The sequence below is a fragment of the Mizuhopecten yessoensis genome, unplaced genomic scaffold (genome assembly GCF_002113885.1).
Source record: "Mizuhopecten yessoensis strain PY_sf001 unplaced genomic scaffold, ASM211388v2 scaffold8621, whole genome shotgun sequence".
NCBI classification, from domain to species: domain Eukaryota; kingdom Metazoa; phylum Mollusca; class Bivalvia; order Pectinida; family Pectinidae; genus Mizuhopecten; species Mizuhopecten yessoensis.
The window spans coordinates 15,201-33,621 of NW_018407639.1; the positions used below are offsets into that span (position 1 = coordinate 15,201).

The following is an 18,421-nucleotide window of genomic DNA, read 5'->3' on the forward strand; positions in this document are numbered from 1 at the left end:
GCAATAACAAGAATTCTTTGAGGACGGACCAAGGACAGACTGTGGACGAAGGGCGATTTAAATAGCCAACCATCAGATGATAGTGGGCTAAAAACATCTCTACTAACATGACTGTCTGCTACAAGACAGAGTAACAAGACAATCAGTAACAAGACTGTCAGTAACATGACTGTTAGTAACAAGACTGTCAGTAACAAGACTGTCAGTAACAAGACAATCAGTAACAAGACTGTCAGAAACATGAATGTCAGTAACAGGACTGTCAGTAACAAGACTGTCAGTAACAAGACTGTCAGTAACATGACTGTTAGTAACAAGACAATCAGTAACAAGACTGTCAGTAACATAACTGTTAGTAACAAGACTGTCAGTAACATGACTGTCAGTAACAAGACTGTCAGTAATGTGACTGTCAGAAATGAGAATGTCAGTAACAAGATTGTAAGTAATGTGACTGTCAGAAATGAGACTGTCAGTAACAAGTCTGTCAGTAACAAGACTGTAAGTAACATGACTGTCAGTAACAAGACTGTCAGTAACAAGATAATCAGTTACATGACTGTCAGTAACAAGACTGTCAGTAATGTGACTGTCAGAAATGAGACTGTCAGTAACAAGTCTGTCAGTAACAAGACTGTAAGTAATGTGACTGTCAGAAATAAGACTGTCAGTAACAAGACTGTCAGTAAAAAGACTGTCAGTAACAAGATAATCAGTTACATGACTGTCAGTAACGAGACTGTCAGTAACAATACTGTCAGTTACAAGATAATCAGTAACATGACTGTCATTAACATGACTGTAAGTAACAAGACTGTGAGTAACATGACTGTCAGTAACAAGACTGTCAGCAACATGACTGTCAGTACCAAGACTGACAGTAACATGACTGTCAGTAACATGACTCTCAGTAACAAGACTGTCAGTTACAAGACTGTCAGTTACATGACGGTTAGTAACAAGACTGTCAGTAACAAGACCATCAGTAACATGACTGTCAGTAACAATACTGTCAGTAACAATACTGTCAGTAACAAGACTGTCAGTTACAAGACTGTCAGTTACATGACTGTCAGTAACAAGACTGACAGTAACAAAACTGTCAGTAACAAGACTGTCAGTAATGTGAATGTCAGAAATGAGACTGTCAGTACCAAGACTGACAGTAACCAGACAATCAGTTACATGACTGTAAGTAACAAGACTGTCAGTAACAAGATAATCAGTTACATGATTGTTAGTAACAATACTGTCAGTAACATGACTGTCAGTAACATTACTGTCAGTAACAAGACTGTCAGTTACAAGACTGTCAGTTACAGGACTGTTAGTAACAAGACTGTCAGTAACAAGACTGTCAGTTACAAGACTGTCAGTTACAAGACTGTCAGTTACAAGACTGTCAGTTACATGACTGTTAGTAACAATACTGTCAGTAACATGACTGTCAGTAACATGACTGTCAGTAACAAAACTATCAGTAACAAGACTGTCAGTAATGTGACTGTCAGAAATGAGACTGTCAGTAACAAGTCTGTCAGTAACAAGACTGTAAGTAACATGACTGTCAGTAAAAAGACTGTCAGTAACAAGATAATCAGTTACATGACTGTCAGTAACAAGACTGTCAGTTACAAGACTGTCAGTTACAGGACTGTTAGTAACAAGACTGTCAGTAACAAGATAATCAGTTACATGAATGTTAGTAACAATACTGTCAGTAACATGACTGTCAGTAACATGACTGTCAGAAACAAGACAATCAGTTACATGACTGTAAGTAACAAGACCGTCAGTAACATGACTGTCAGTAACAAAACTATCAGTAACAAGACTGTCAGTAATGTGACTGTCAGAAATGAGACTGTCAGTACCAAGACTGACACTAACATGACTGTCAGTAACAAGACTGTCAGTTACAAGACTGTCAGTTACATGACTGTTAGTAACAAGACTGTCAGTAACAAGACAATCAGTAACATGACTGTCAGTAACAATACTGTCAGTTACAAGATAATCAGTAACATGACTGTCATTAACATGACTGTTAGTAACAAGACTGTCAGTAACAAGATAATCAGTTACATGACTGTCAGTAACAAGACTGTCCGTAACATGACTGTCAGTAACAAGACTGTCCGTAACATGACTGTCAGAAACATGAGTGTCAGTAACATGAGTGTCAGTTACATGACTGTCAGAAACATGACTGTCAGTAAGAATAATGTCAGTAACATGACTGTCAGTAATGTGACTGTCAGTAACATGACTGTCAGTAACGTGACTGTCAGTAACATGACTGTCAGTAACAATACTGTCAGTAACAAGACTGTCAGTAACATGACTGTCAATATGGATACAGATGTTTTGTTACCCTTTTCCATGTTTGTTTTCACTGTATTGTTACTGGAGGTTGCTATGAGTAATACAGCTAGTATAGTTTGTGTCGCCTGAAAAATCTGGGAGATTCAAGCTTCAAATCTCTTTACAGGTAAATCATCATCAATGCAAGCAAAATAGCAGGGTAAAGCCTCTTTTAGGGGTAGAATGTGTTGGGCATCTTTTAGGGGTAGAATGTGTTGAGCATCTTTTAGGGGTAGAATGTGTTGTATCTTCCCACTGACAAGAGTTTAGAGGACTTGTGTATATATATCATTATCCAAGTCACCTCCCCACAGTACTTCTAGTGGGTTATTGTTAGGTTATAATTACAGACACAAGTGTTTATGATAGATGTTTAACATGGTGCTGACATCACAGATTTACACAAAGTCTTATAATTTAAATAAAATTTAGTCATGACATATAGTTAAGGGCAAATATTGTCTTTAACCTTGGTGAATATGACCATATTTTTTGGCCAAAGTCACTGTATCCATATGGAAACCATCAAATGTTGGGTTGACAAATATCATATTCACCTCAGAAAAGGGCAATAGTTGTTTAAGGAGTAATACTGACCGTGTTAACAGTACTGAATTACACGTTTATAGTATATATATATATATATATATAGTATCATGCTATTCACCTTCAGCGGTGCTTCTCAAGGCCAACAGCTGTACTTACATGCAAAAAAATATATAAATACATCTTATTTCAGGACTTACAACACTCATGCATGCAATGTGGCTCTCGTTCACTAGAAATACATTTGATGGCAGATTCAAAGGACCAGATCAAGTAAAGCTGAGAGGAAGTATGTCGTAATAAAAATAACTTAAAACTTACTCAACATGAACTCACCAGCATCTAGCCAGCCCTCTCATTGCAATTAGAAAGAGTTACAGGTGTTACGAAACATAGTCTTTAAAGTGTTACGAAACATAGTCTTCAAGGTATTACAAAATATAGTCTTCAAGGTCTTACAAAACATAGTCTTCAAGGTCTTACAAAACATAGTCTTCAAGGTGTTACGAAATATAGTCTTTAAAGTGTTACGAAACATAGTCTTTAAAGTGTTACGAAATATAGTCTTCAAGGTGTTACAAAATATAGTCTTCAAGGTCTTACAAAACATAGTCTTCAAGGTCTTACAAAACATAGTCTTCAAGGTGTTACGAAACATAGTCTTTAAAGTGTTACGAAATATAGTCTTCAAGTTGTTACAAAACATAGTCTTCAAGGTGTTACGAAATATAGTCTTCAAGGTCTTACAAAACATAGTCTTCAAGGTGTTACGAAACATAGTCTTCAAGGTGTTACGAAATATAGTCTTCAAGGTGTTACGAAACATAGTCTTCAAGGTGTTACGAAACATAGTCTTCATCGTATTATTATCATAGGTAACAAATATGACAAATCGCTGCATAAAATTTACCTATTGGTAAAACAGTCAGAATTTATATTCTCAGATATCTTATACAATCATGTGTCTCCCTGTATTTCTGGTGAACTATTATTTTAAAAGGGGCACATGCTTACATCCAGATTTATGTCTGGCACATTATGTGTGCATTTTTCATGAAAACTTAACACAGCCAAATAAATTGATATGTCTATACTCATATGAGGTTTCATTAAAAATCTACACAACAAGAACTATTTGTGGTTTTAACAGGCAAAATCAACAAATGGACAGTCGGCACCTTCCTTACGATCATAATTTTGAAATTCTTTTCCAGACAATAATCAAAATTTAAATTCTCATCACTGATGACCACTTCGTAATTGTGTATCTAACTGTAATTCAGCAAACTGCTACAACGAGTTCAATATACTGAGATATAATCATTTCTTTCTACAGGAAATATATAGATGGATCATAGCAACATTAGCAGGTTAGCTCAGTAAAATGTCTGTATTGTATTGGACCTTTTCAGTGCCCTATCCAATAACACTGTCTATTATAGCCATTCAAATTCTGGAAGTTCTAAACTCCAATGGATGTACTACTACTCCTGAGTTGCTAGACACCCAGGACACTTGTAATGTTGAGTACAGAAGTGTCTTGTTTAGGGCAAAAACATAGCATTAAAAGTGTCTATATATCTTGAGTAAGAAACAGTTCTATGATTAAGTAGATTGTCAGTATATGTATTTTGTATAAGGCACAATAACATGATTGATTAAATTGAATGTAAGTATTTCTTAGATAAGACACACACAACAGAATAAAACATCTCTTTCATATACTGTTTAGAATGTTCATTACCAGGTATATCATAGAAAGTAGATACCTTAAAGTCAAACCAATGATTTTAATAAGAGGAATAAAATGTTCTGAATATGTAGATTTAGCAACAAGCCAGCCTAGTTGTGAGCAAAATACGTCTGTCCCGTTACGTTTTCTATCATAATATGGTGAAATAATGAAGCTCCATAGAATACAACAGTATAATGATGTCCATGGCCGATAAGATTTCCATTTAGTAATTTATAGATGTGGGTTAGAATAACAGACGAGGGTTAGGTAACCATTCACATTACCAGAGCAGGACATGCTATTATCTAGGATAAAAGTCACTTCTTACTTCTTGTGTGGAGCGATGCCTTAACAATATCTGTAAGAAAATGTTTAATTTTACACAGCATCGAAAATATCTGGCTAGACCTTTATCAGTAACCTTACATACAGCAATGATAATATCTGGTTAGACCTCTGTCAGTAACCTTAAACACAGCAATGATAATATCTGGTTAGACCTTTATCAGTAACCTTAAACACAGCAATGATAATATCTGGTTAGACCTTTATCAGTAACCTTAAACACAGCAATGATAATATCTGGTTAGACCTTTATCAGTAACCTTAAACACAGCAATGATAATATCTGGTTAGACCTTTATCAGTAACCTTAAACACAGCAATGATAATATCTGGTTAGACCTTTATCAGTAACCTTAAACACAGCAATGATAATATCTGGTTAGACCTTTATCAGTAACCTTAAACACAGCAATGATAATATCTGGTTAGACCTTTATCAGTAACCTTAAACACAGCAATGATAATATCTGGTTAGACCTTTATCAGTAACCTTAAACACAGCAATGATAATATCTGGTTAGACCTTTATCAGTAACCTTAAACACAGCAATGATAATATCTGGTTAGACCTTTATCAGTAACCTTAAACACAGCAATGATAATATCTGGTTAGACCTTTATCAGTAACCTTAAACACAGCAATGATAATATCTGGTTAGACCTTTATCAGTAACCTTAAACACAGCAATGATAATATCTGGTTAGACCTTTATCAGTAACCTTAAACACAGCAATGATAATATCTGGTTAGACCTTTATCAGTAACCTTAAACACAGCAATGATAATATCTGGTTAGACCTTTATCAGTAACCTTAAACACAGCAATGATAATATCTGGTTAGACCTTTATCAGTAACCTTAAACACAGCAATGATAATATCTGGTTAGACCTTTATCAGTAACCTTAAACACAGCAATGATAATATCTGGTTAGACCTTTATCAGTAACCTTAAACACAGCAATGATAATATCTGGTTAGACCTTTATCAGTAACCTTAAACACAGCAATGATAATATCTGGTTAGACCTTTATCAGTAACCTTAAACACAGCAATGATAATATCTGGTTAGACCTTTATCAGTAACCTTAAACACAGCAATGATAATATCTGGTTAGACCTTTATCAGTAACCTTAAACACAGCAATGATAATATCTGGTTAGACCTTTATCAGTAACCTTAAACACAGCAATGATAATATCTGGTTAGACCTTTATCAGTAACCTTAAACACAGCAATGATAATATCTGGTTAGACCTTTATCAGTAACCTTAAACACAGCAATGATAATATCTGGTTAGACCTTTATCAGTAACCTTAAACACAGCAATGATAATATCTGGTTAGACCTTTATCAGTAACCTTAAACACAGCAATGATAATATCTGGTTAGACCTTTATCAGTAACCTTAAACACAGCAATGATAATATCTGGTTAGACCTTTATCAGTAACCTTAAACACAGCAATGATAATATCTGGTTAGACCTTTATCAGTAACCTTAAACACAGCAATGATAATATCTGGTTAGACCTTTATCAGTAACCTTAAACACAGCAATGATAATATCTGGTTAGACCTTTATCAGTAACCTTAAACACAGCAATGATAATATCTGGTTAGACCTTTATCAGTAACCTTAAACACAGCAATGATAATATCTGGTTAGACCTTTATCAGTAACCTTAAACACAGCAATGATAATATCTGGTTAGACCTTTATCAGTAACCTTAAACACAGCAATGATAATATCTGGTTAGACCTTTATCAGTAACCTTAAACACAGCAATGATAATATCTGGTTAGACCTTTATCAGTAACCTTAAACACAGCAATGATAATATCTGGTTAGACCTTTATCAGTAACCTTAAACACAGCAATGATAATATCTGGTTAGACCTTTATCAGTAACCTTAAACACAGCAATGATAATATCTGGTTAGACCTTTATCAGTAACCTTAAACACAGCAATGATAATATCTGGTTAGACCTTTATCAGTAACCTTAAACACAGCAATGATAATATCTGGTTAGACCTTTATCAGTAACCTTAAACACAGCAATGATAATATCTGGTTAGACCTTTATCAGTAACCTTAAACACAGCAATGATAATATCTGGTTAGACCTTTATCAGTAACCTTAAACACAGCAATGATAATATCTGGTTAGACCTTTATCAGTAACCTTAAACACAGCAATGATAATATCTGGTTAGACCTTTATCAGTAACCTTAAACACAGCAATGATAATATCTGGTTAGACCTTTATCAGTAACCTTAAACACAGCAATGATAATATCTGGTTAGACCTTTATCAGTAACCTTAAACACAGCAATGATAATATCTGGTTAGACCTTTATCAGTAACCTTAAACACAGCAATGATAATATCTGGTTAGACCTTTATCAGTAACCTTAAACACAGCAATGATAATATCTGGTTAGACCTTTATCAGTAACCTTAAACACAGCAATGATAATATCTGGTTAGACCTTTATCAGTAACCTTAAACACAGCAATGATAATATCTGGTTAGACCTTTATCAGTAACCTTAAACACAGCAATGATAATATCTGGTTAGACCTTTATCAGTAACCTTAAACACAGCAATGATAATATCTGGTTAGACCTTTAACAGTGACCCATAAACACAGCAATGATAATATCTGGTTAGACCTTTATCAGTAACCTTAAACAAAGCAATGAGTAATATATACAGTGTATCCTCCAGGTTTGTTTAGAGGCATTGGTAATGTTATACAGGCAAGAAGTATTTGAGATAAAAGATAGGGTGGGGTGTTTTGGGTTGGTGTGTTTCCTCAAGCCCACAACCAAAGAAAACACTGAGGGTGAATGAAGCATACATTTACCAAAGGTAAACCCAATAAGCGGGAAACCATTCTTTTCTAAAAAAACACCCAGTATTTTTACACCAAAAATATAGAAACATTCAGTGTTTCCTTGTCGTCACTTGATGAATAGATGACCTCCAATGGGTGACAATACACACCAATATATTAAAGCCTTGCTTACAATAGTGATATAACCCAATTCCAGTGTGTTTACAACTGTTAGTATGGAATAGTAAATCAAACTGTTTTTAACAATTCAACAATAACCTGCTGACTGTAGCTTCAGGTTTTTTTAAAGCTTTTGTAACAAAATAGTTTGGTACTTAATAATAAATGTGAAATGATGCACAGACAACTGACTTATCACCAAAAATAACCCACACAAACGTTTTATGGGTGGGATACCTTATAACCTGCTATTATATCTAGTCTTACCAGACCTGCTATTATATCTAGTCTTACCAGACCTGCTATTATATCTAGTCTTACCAGACCTGCTATAATATCTAGTCTTACCAGACCTGCTATAATATCCAGCCTAACCAGACCTGCTATAATATCCAGCTTAACCAGACCTGCTATAATATCTAGTCTTATACGACCAGCTATAATATATAGTCTTATACGACCAGCTATAATATCTAGTCTTACACGATCAGCTATAATATCCAGTCTTACACGACCAGCTATAATATCAAGCCTAACCAGACCTGCTATAATATCCAGTCTTACCCGACCAGCTATAATATCTAGTCTTACCAGACCTGCTATAATATCCCGTCTAACACGACCTGCTATAATATCCAGTCTTACACGACCTGCTATAATAGCTAGTCTTACACGACCAGCTATAATATCTAGTCTTACACGACCAGCTATAATATCCAGTCTTACACGACCAGCTATAATATCCAGCCTAACCAGACCTGCTATAATATCCAGACTTACACGACCAGCTATAATATCTAGTCTTACACGACCAGCTATAATATCCAGTCTTACACGACCAGCTATAATATCTAGCCTAACCAGACCTGCTATAATATCTAGTCTTACACGACCTGCTATAATATCCAGTCTTACACGACCAGCTATAATATCTAGTCTTACCCGACCAGCTATAAAATCCAGTCTTACACGACCAGCTATAATATCCAGCCTAACCAGACCAGCTATAATATCCAGTCTTACACGAGCAGCTATAATATCCAGCCTAACCAGACCTGCTATAATATCCAGACTTACACGACCAGCTATATCTAGTCTTATACGACCAGCTATAATATCTAGTCTTACACGACCAGCTATATTATACAGTATTACACGACTAGCTATAATATCTAGTCTTACCCGACCAGCTATAATATCCAGTCTTACACGACCTGCTATAATATCCAGTCTTACACGACCAGCTATAATATCCAGCCTAATCAGACCTGCTATAATATCTAGTCTTACACGACCAGCTATAATATCCAGTCTTACACGACCTGCTTTAATATCCAGCCTAACCAGACCTGCTATAATATCCAGTCTTACACGACCTGCTATAATATCCAGTCTTACACGACCTGCTATAATATCTTCCCTAACCAGACCTGCTATAATATCCAGTCTTACACGACCAGCTATAATATCCAGCCTAACCAGACCTGCTATAATATCCAGTCTTACCCAACCTGCTATAACATCCAGTCTTACACGACCAGCTATAATATCCATTCTTACACGACCAGCTATAATATCCAGTCTTACACGACCTGCTTTAATATCAAGCCTAACCAGACCTGCTATAATATCCAGTCTTACCCAACCTGCTATAATATCCAGTCTTACACGACCAGCTATAATATTCAGTCTTACACGACCTGCTATAATATCCAGCCTAACCAGACCTGCTATAATATCTAGTCTTACACGACCAGCTATAATATTCAGTCTTACACGACCAGCTATAATACCCAGTCTTAGACGACCAGCTATAATAGCCAGCCTATCCCGGCCTGCTATAATATCTAGTCTTACATTGCCAGCTATAATATCCAGTCTTACACGCCCTGCTATAATATCAAGCCTAACCAGTCCTGCTATAATATCCAGTCTTACCCAACCTGCGATAATATCCAGTCTTGCGCGACCATCTATAATATTCAGTCTTACACGACCTGCTATAATATCCAGTCTTACATGACCAGCTATAATATCCCGTCTTACACGACCTGCTATAATATCCAGCCTAACCAGACCTGCTATAATACCTAGTCTTACATGACCAGCTATAATATCCAGTCTTAAACGACCTGCTATAATATCAAGCCGAACCAGACCTGCTATAATATCCAGTCTTAAACGACCTGCTATAATATCAAGCCTACCCAGACCTGCTATAATATCCAGTCTTACACGACCAGCTATATTATACAGTCTTACACGACCAGCTATAATATCCAGTCTTAGACGACCAGCTATAATATCCAGCCTAACCCGACCTGCTATAATATCTAGTCTTACATGACCAGCTATAATATCCAGTCTTAAACGACCTGCTATAATATCAAGCCTAACCAGACGTGCTATAATATCCAGTCTTACACGACCAGCTATATTATCCAGTCTTACACGACCAGCTATAATATCCAGTCTTAGACGACCAGCTATAATATCCAGCCTCACCAGACCTGCTATAATATCCAGTCTTACACGACCAGCTATAATATCTAGTCTTATACGACCAGCTATAATATCTAGTCTAACACGACCAGTTATAATATCCAGTTTTACACGACCTGCTTTAATATCCAGCCTAACCAGACCTGCTATAATATCCAGTCTTAAACGACCTGCTATAATATCTAGTCTTACACGAACAGTTATAATATCTAGCCTTACCCGACCAGTTATAATATCAAGCCTAACCAGACCTGCTATATAATATCTAGCCTTACCAGACCTACTATAATATCAAGCCTAACCAGACCTGCTATAATATCAAGCCTAACTAGACCTGCTATATATAATATCTAGCCTTACCCGACCAGCTATAATATTTAGCCTTATAATTACCCGACCTGCTATAATATCTACCCTAACCAGACCTGCTATAATATCTACCCTTACCCGACCCGCTTTAATATCTACTCTAACCAGACCTGCTATAATATCTACCCTAACCAGACCTGATATAATATCTACCCTAAGCAGACCTGATATAATATCTACCCTAACCAGACCTGCTATAATATCTACCCTAACCAGACCTGATATAATATCTACCCTAACCAGACCTGATATAATATCTAGAGTTCTATTTCTTACCATTTTATCTGCATCCGTTAGAAGTTTTTGGAAGTGTTCATCGTCTGTTAACCAAGATGGAAGCTCTGTCTCCCCTACAAAATAAAGACTTATAATTAAATTCTCTTCCATCAAGTCCAATATCTTAATTCCTTTTCATTTCCTGATAACTTCCTGTTCATTAAATTTTCCATTAACACCATCAATTTCTTTGATTCTACAAATGTTATTGAAAAGTCAAGAAATAAAATTGAGATATTAAATCAAATGTCACCGATGATAGTGAGACAAGTAATATTCAAGTCCCCTGCTACAGATGTTTCTCATAATCTCATAATTTTTGCCCATGTGAATTATTTTCTTTACCATTCTTTATAACCGTGCATCATTGTTATAATATAAATTGATGAGTGTATTATATAAACCTTTTGCCTTGGCCTGCTGAAGGGTAACTGTGAGTTCTCTAAGGCGATTTATGTCATCATCAAGATGACTCAACTTCATCTGGGAAGCCTGAAGGTCAAGCTCAAGGTCAATGGAGGTTCGTAGGGGGATCTTCTCACTCTTAGTACCACCGATGGTAGCCTACAACATATTGACATCAGAAATAGAAATCCTCAAGTTAAACTGGTGGGTTGGGAAGATACAACTTTATATATTGTAAGATTGTTACAAAATATTTTTATATAATGTTCTCACTAAAAGCCGGTTATCAGTAGCCTACTTTTCACCAACAGGGAACCCGTAATTTTTTCGGTATATGTATAGGTATAGAGAATGTGTACATTTAACTAGCTATTCTTTCCAAGTCAACCACCTGCTTCAAAACTTAGTGAGAACACTGAAAATACTTCCTCTTAGTCATGTAAAAAGGTGAAAATCCAGTTTTATGACGTTTTCAGTAATACCGGTACATACCCTCTTCCACCTCAAGCTGCGTCGCTCCATCGAATGCCTCTGGAAAGGTCCTTTCTTGAAGTGTGGCATTGAACTATCACTGTCACTTCTGTTTAGCTGGAAAGGGGAGATCATTATTTGTAATGCAAATTAATCAAAGTAAATTGATGTGAATGGAGTTGATTAGCAGTAAGTTTTAAAAGCTGTTTAGAGAATATGTTTATACAGGGGCAAACAGTAATAAGGTCTAATTTAGCTCGAGTGAAAGAAGATACTAAGATGGTCAAGGGTTTTTTCCTTCATGTTTTTTAATCTTTTTTACCCCTGTGACAATGAGAGGTAATTCATTTTAGCCAAATCGATTTTCCCCAAATCTAAGAAAGCGAGTAGTCAAACGGCATGATCTCACCCGCTTTGTGCTAGGTGTGACTATCATAATCTCACACGCTTTGTGCCAGGTGTGACTATCATAATCTCACACGCTTTGTGCCAGGTGTGACTATCATAATCTCACACGCTTTGTGCCAGGTGTGACTATCATAATCTCACACGCTTTGTGCCAGGTGTGACTATCATAATCTCACACGCTTTGTGCCAAGTGTGACTATCATAATCTCAACTGCTTTGTGCCAGGTGTGACTATCATAATCTCACACGCTTTGTGCCAGGTGTGACTATCATAATCTCACACACTTTGTGTCAGGTGTGACTATCATAATCTCACACACTTTGTGCCAGGTGTGACTATCATAATCTCACACGCTTTGTGCCAGGTGACTATCATAATCTCACACGCTTTGTGCTAGGTGTGACTATCATAATCTCACACGCTTTGTGCCAGGTGTGACTATCATAATCTCACACACTTTGTGTCAGGTGTGACTATCATAATCTCACACACTTTGTGCCAGGTGTGACTATCATAATCTCACACGCTTTGTGCCAGGTGACTATCATAATCTCACACTCTTTGTGCCAGGTGTGACTATCATAATCTCACTCGCTTTGTGCCAGATGTGACTATCATAATCTCACACACTTTGTGCCAGGTGACTACAGTATAGATCTTGTTTTTGTTTATTATGCTTACTTTGCAGACATAGTTGTTGCCCGGCCTACAGGCAGGAGAGAAGGTCTGTGAGCGGCGTATTGTGCTGCCGCGGGAGCTGGTCACACTTGGCTGCGGAGGGCGGCGTTTGATGGTAGGGTGTGCTGTGGCATAGATACCATCAGTATTGGTCTCCTTGTCACAGGTGGCCACCAGATCTTCCTGGTCGGAGTTATCGTTGTCCACCGCCTTATCGAACTGGTTGAGAATTTGTTGGATATGCAGATGATCGTTGTAATCCTGTACGGGTAGAAACACACCACAATAAAAAACATCATTTGGAATAAGCACAAACTTTCCAATTGCATGTTGAGTTTAAACTTAACAACCTGAAAGTTCAAATATTTGTCACTCTAAAATTACAGCTAGCAGATATTTCACTTTAAATCTGATTTCACGATAGAAACATTGGCACACTCCAATCCCCTGTCAGCAAGCCGGAGCCAATCACTTCAGCCAAAAATTGATTAGCATAGGAATTGTCTCCCTTTGTACATATTTCAAAAATAGAAATTGAAATTGCCCCTTTTTGCCAATAATTGATTCATCTCACACCATTAAAACTAATCTCACACAAACCAAAGTGTGAACGGTTGGACCGATACTCACCATACCATAGTATGTCCTGTCAAGATGTATTAAGTTATTGTTACTTGACATAACTTCCATAAAATATTTACATTTTTCAACCACATTTGTTTCCAGAGTAACTATAGTTTTATAAACTTTTCCTCTGGCTTGTGAAATGTTTTTCTTGATAACTATGATTTAACTGAAGTTACATAAAGAGTTTGTTAACTGACCACTTCATCTTCGTCTTCCTCGTCATCCTCCTCAGGCCCCATAGCCAATCCCATGTCCGTGTGGTACTCCATGTCTTCTGGACCTGAAACAGGACCACCAAACCTTAGTCAACACAGCAATATCATTAATGTTCACTTTTTATCACGAAGATGGAATCTTCTCACTTAGGTAAATTCAACCCTGAGTAAACAGTATGAAGTACCATGGAGAAAATTCGAAACAATGCACCAATACATTTTATCTTAAACATTTCAGCTATTTAATTCTTAAAATCTAGCTCTAATTGAATTAGATAATTCAATAACACCTGGATTTCAATTTGTTGATTTAACCTACACCTGATGACCTTGACCTACGTATACTGACTTTGTGTATGTTTGACGTGTGACTAGTGGCCTACCTTGATCTCGGGTAAGAGTAGACGCCTGGGAGGAGATGGCGTTGGACCTACCCTGATTCCTGGTGAGAGTAGAGGTCTGGGAGGAAATGATGGTCGACTCGTCACTGCTCTCCTCCTTTAGAGAGGCTATCGTGGGGTGAGTATTTCTGAAATGACTTCAAAAAAACATCACATTTATACATTTTGTTGTAAAACACAACTAACTTTAAGCATTTCATACATACAAGGACATGATCAACTGGACATCATAAAAAGCCCATTACTTTAGTATCATATTAAAACAAGATTTATTTTACTGAAAACCTTAACATCATATACTCCCAGGGGTCCTCTATAGAGATTATCTCCCCTGTTTCCATCTTACCAAGTTGCTGGTTTTTTTCTGTGCAGTCCTTGTTATGATAGACTATACCTGTTGTCCCTTGTGTTGGCCCGGTCCTCTACCGTTCTCTGTAACCGTACCGACGACGCCTCCAGTAGCTGCTTCACTTTGTCAACAGGTTCTGTCTGTAATATACATCAATCAACATCTGTAGTTATTGTCATCATGAGAGCACCAACTATACTGACCACACCAACACTGACCACACCAATACTGACCACACCAACACTGACCACACCAACACTGACCTGACCACACCAACACTGACCACGCCACCACTGACCACACCAACAGTGACCACACCACCACTGACCTGACCACCCCAACTCTGACCACACCAACACTAACCTGCCCACACCAACACTGACCTCACCACACCAACACTGACTGACCAAACCAACACTGACCACACCAACACTGACCTGACCACACCAACACTGAGCACACCAACAATGACCACACCAACACTGACCTGACCACACCAACACTGACCTGACCACACCAACACTGACCATGCTAATACTGACCACACCAACATTGACCATGCTAATACTGACCACACCAACACTGACTGACCACACCAACACTGACCACACCAACACTGACCATGCTAATACTGACCATGATAACACTGACCACACCAACACTGACCTGACCACACCAACACTGACCATGCTAACACTGACCACACCAACACTGACCTGACCACACCAACACTGACCTGACCAACACTGACCATGCTAATACTGACCACACCAACACTGACCACACCAACACTGACCCGACCACCCCAACACTGACCATGCTAATACTGACCACACCAACATTGACCATGCTAATACTGACCACACCAACACTGACCATGCTAATACTGACCACACCAACACTGACCACACCAACACTGACTGACCACACCATCACTGACCACACCAACACTGACCACACCAAAACTGACCTGACCAACACTGACCATGCTAACACTGACCACACCAAGACTGACCATGCTAACACTGACCATGCTAACACTGACCATGATAACACTGACCACACCAACACTGACCATGCTAACACTGACCATGATAACACTGACCATGCTAACACTGACCATGCTAACACTGACCATAATAACACTGACCAACCAACACTGACCCATGCTAACACTGACCACACCAAGACTGACCATGCTAACACTGACCATGCTAACACTGACCATACTAACACTGACCATGATAACACTGACCATGCTAACACTGACCATGATAACACTGACCATGATAACACTGACCATGATAACACTGACCACACCAACACTGACCATGATAACACTGACCATGCTAACACTGACCACACCAACACTGACCACACCAACACTGACCATGCTAATACTGACCACACCAACACTGACCATGCTAACACTGACCACACTTACACTGACTACACCAACACTGACCATGCTAACACTGACCACACTTACACTGACCATACGAACACAGAATACAGACCACACTTATATTAACGAAACTTAAGCTCACCTCACCACACCAATACTGACCATGCTAACACTGACCATGCTAACACTGATCACACCAACACTGACCATGCTAACACTGACCATGCTAACACTGACCACACCAACACTGATCATGACCTCACCACACCAACACTGACCACGCCAACACTGACCATGCTAACACTGACCACACTTACACTGACCATGCTAACACAGAATACAGACCACACTTATATTAACGAAACCTATGCTCACCTCACCACACCAATATTGACCACACCAATACTGACCACACTAACTCTGACCACACCAATACTGACCACACTAACTCTGTCCACACCAATACTGACCACACTTACGCTCACCTCACCACACCAATATTAACCACACCAATACTGACCACACTAACTATGACCACACCAATACTGACCACACTTACTCTGACCACACCAACACTGACCACACTAACTCTGACCTGACCACACCAACACTGACCATGCTAACACTGACCACACCAACACTGACCATGCTAATACTGACCACACCAACACTGACTGACCACACCAACACTGACCACACCACCATTGACCACACCAATACTGACCACACTAACTATGACCACACCAATACTGACCACATTTACTCTGACCATGCTAACACTGACCACGCTAACACTGACCACACCAACACCGACCCCCCCAACACTGACCCCACCAACACTGACCACACCAATACTGACCACACTTACTCTGACCATGCTAACACCGACCACACTAACTCTGACCACACCAACTCTGACCACACCAACACTGACCATGCTAACACTGACCACACCAACACCGACCACACCAACTCTGACCACACCAACACTGAGCACACTAACTCTGACCACACCAATACTGACCACCCCCAACACTGACCACACCAACACTGACCACATGACCACACCAATACTGACCACACTTACCCTGACCACACCAACACTGACCACGCTAACACCGACCACCCCAACACTGACCACACCAACCCTGACCACACCAACATTGACCACACCAACACTGACCCCACTTACACTCACCACACCAACACTGACCACACCAACACTGGCCACACCAATACTGACCACACTTACTCTGACCACACCAACACTGACCACACCAACCCTGACCACACCAACATTGACCACACCAACTCTGACCCCACTAACACTGACCACACCAACCCTGACCACACCAACATTGACCACACCAACTCTGACCCCACTAACACTGACCACACCAACACTGACCCCTATACACTGACCACACTAACTCTGACCACACCAATACTGACCACACCAACTCTGACCACACCAACACTGACCACACTAACTCTGACCACACCAATACTGACCACACTTACTCTGACCATGCTAACACTGACCATGCTAACACTGACCATGATAACACTGACCACACCAACACTGACCATGCTAACACTGACCATAACGCTGACCATGTTAACACTGACCTTGCTAACACTGACCACATGAACACAGAATACAGACCACACTTATATTAATGAAACTTATGCACAACTCACCACACCAACACTGACCCCACTTACACTGACCACACCAACACTGACCACACTAACTCTGACCACACCAATACAGACCACACTTACTCTGACCATGCTAGCACTGACCATGCTAACACTGACCATAACGCTGACCATGTTGACACTGACCTTGCTAACACTGACCACATGCACACAGAATACAGACCACACTTATATTAATGAACCTTATGCACAACTCACCACACCAACACTGTCCCCACTTACTCTGACCACTCCAACACTGACCCCTATACACTGACCACACTAACTATGACCACACCAATACTGACCACACTTAGTCTGACCATGCTAACACCGACCACACTAACTCTGACCACACCAAAACTGACCACACTTACTCTGACCATGCTAACATTGACCACCCCAATACTGGCCACACTTACTCTGACCATGCTAACATTGACCACACCAATACTGACCCCACTTACACTGACCACACCAACACTGACCCCACTTACACTGACTACACTAACTCTGACCACACCAATACTGACCACACTTACTCTGACCATGCTAACACTGACCATGCTAACACTGACCATGCTAACACTGAC

General features: G+C 39.0%; 1 protein-coding gene across 5 annotated transcripts in view; it reads right to left on the reverse strand.

Moving 5' to 3' along the window:
* LOC110456281 (protein KIBRA-like) overlaps positions 1 to 18,421 on the reverse strand; it is a 93,838-nt gene that overhangs the window by 13,052 nt on the left and 62,365 nt on the right. The window contains exons 16-24 of one of the 5 annotated variants that reach the window (XM_021506915.1): positions 14,768 to 14,862; positions 14,356 to 14,510; positions 13,955 to 14,037; positions 13,134 to 13,391; positions 12,065 to 12,160; positions 11,572 to 11,731; positions 11,168 to 11,241; positions 4,974 to 5,003; positions 3,232 to 3,262 (exon numbers count right to left, since the gene is read on the reverse strand). In XM_021506915.1, the coding sequence (XP_021362590.1) occupies positions 3,232 to 3,262; positions 4,974 to 5,003; positions 11,168 to 11,241; positions 11,572 to 11,731; positions 12,065 to 12,160; positions 13,134 to 13,391; positions 13,955 to 14,037; positions 14,356 to 14,510; positions 14,768 to 14,862 (982 nt within the window). The remainder of the gene's footprint in view (positions 1 to 3,231; positions 3,263 to 4,973; positions 5,004 to 11,167; positions 11,242 to 11,571; positions 11,732 to 12,064; positions 12,161 to 13,133; positions 13,392 to 13,954; positions 14,038 to 14,355; positions 14,511 to 14,767; positions 14,863 to 18,421) is intronic. The other 4 variants (XM_021506914.1, XM_021506912.1, XM_021506917.1 and 1 more) reach the window with 4 other exon arrangements.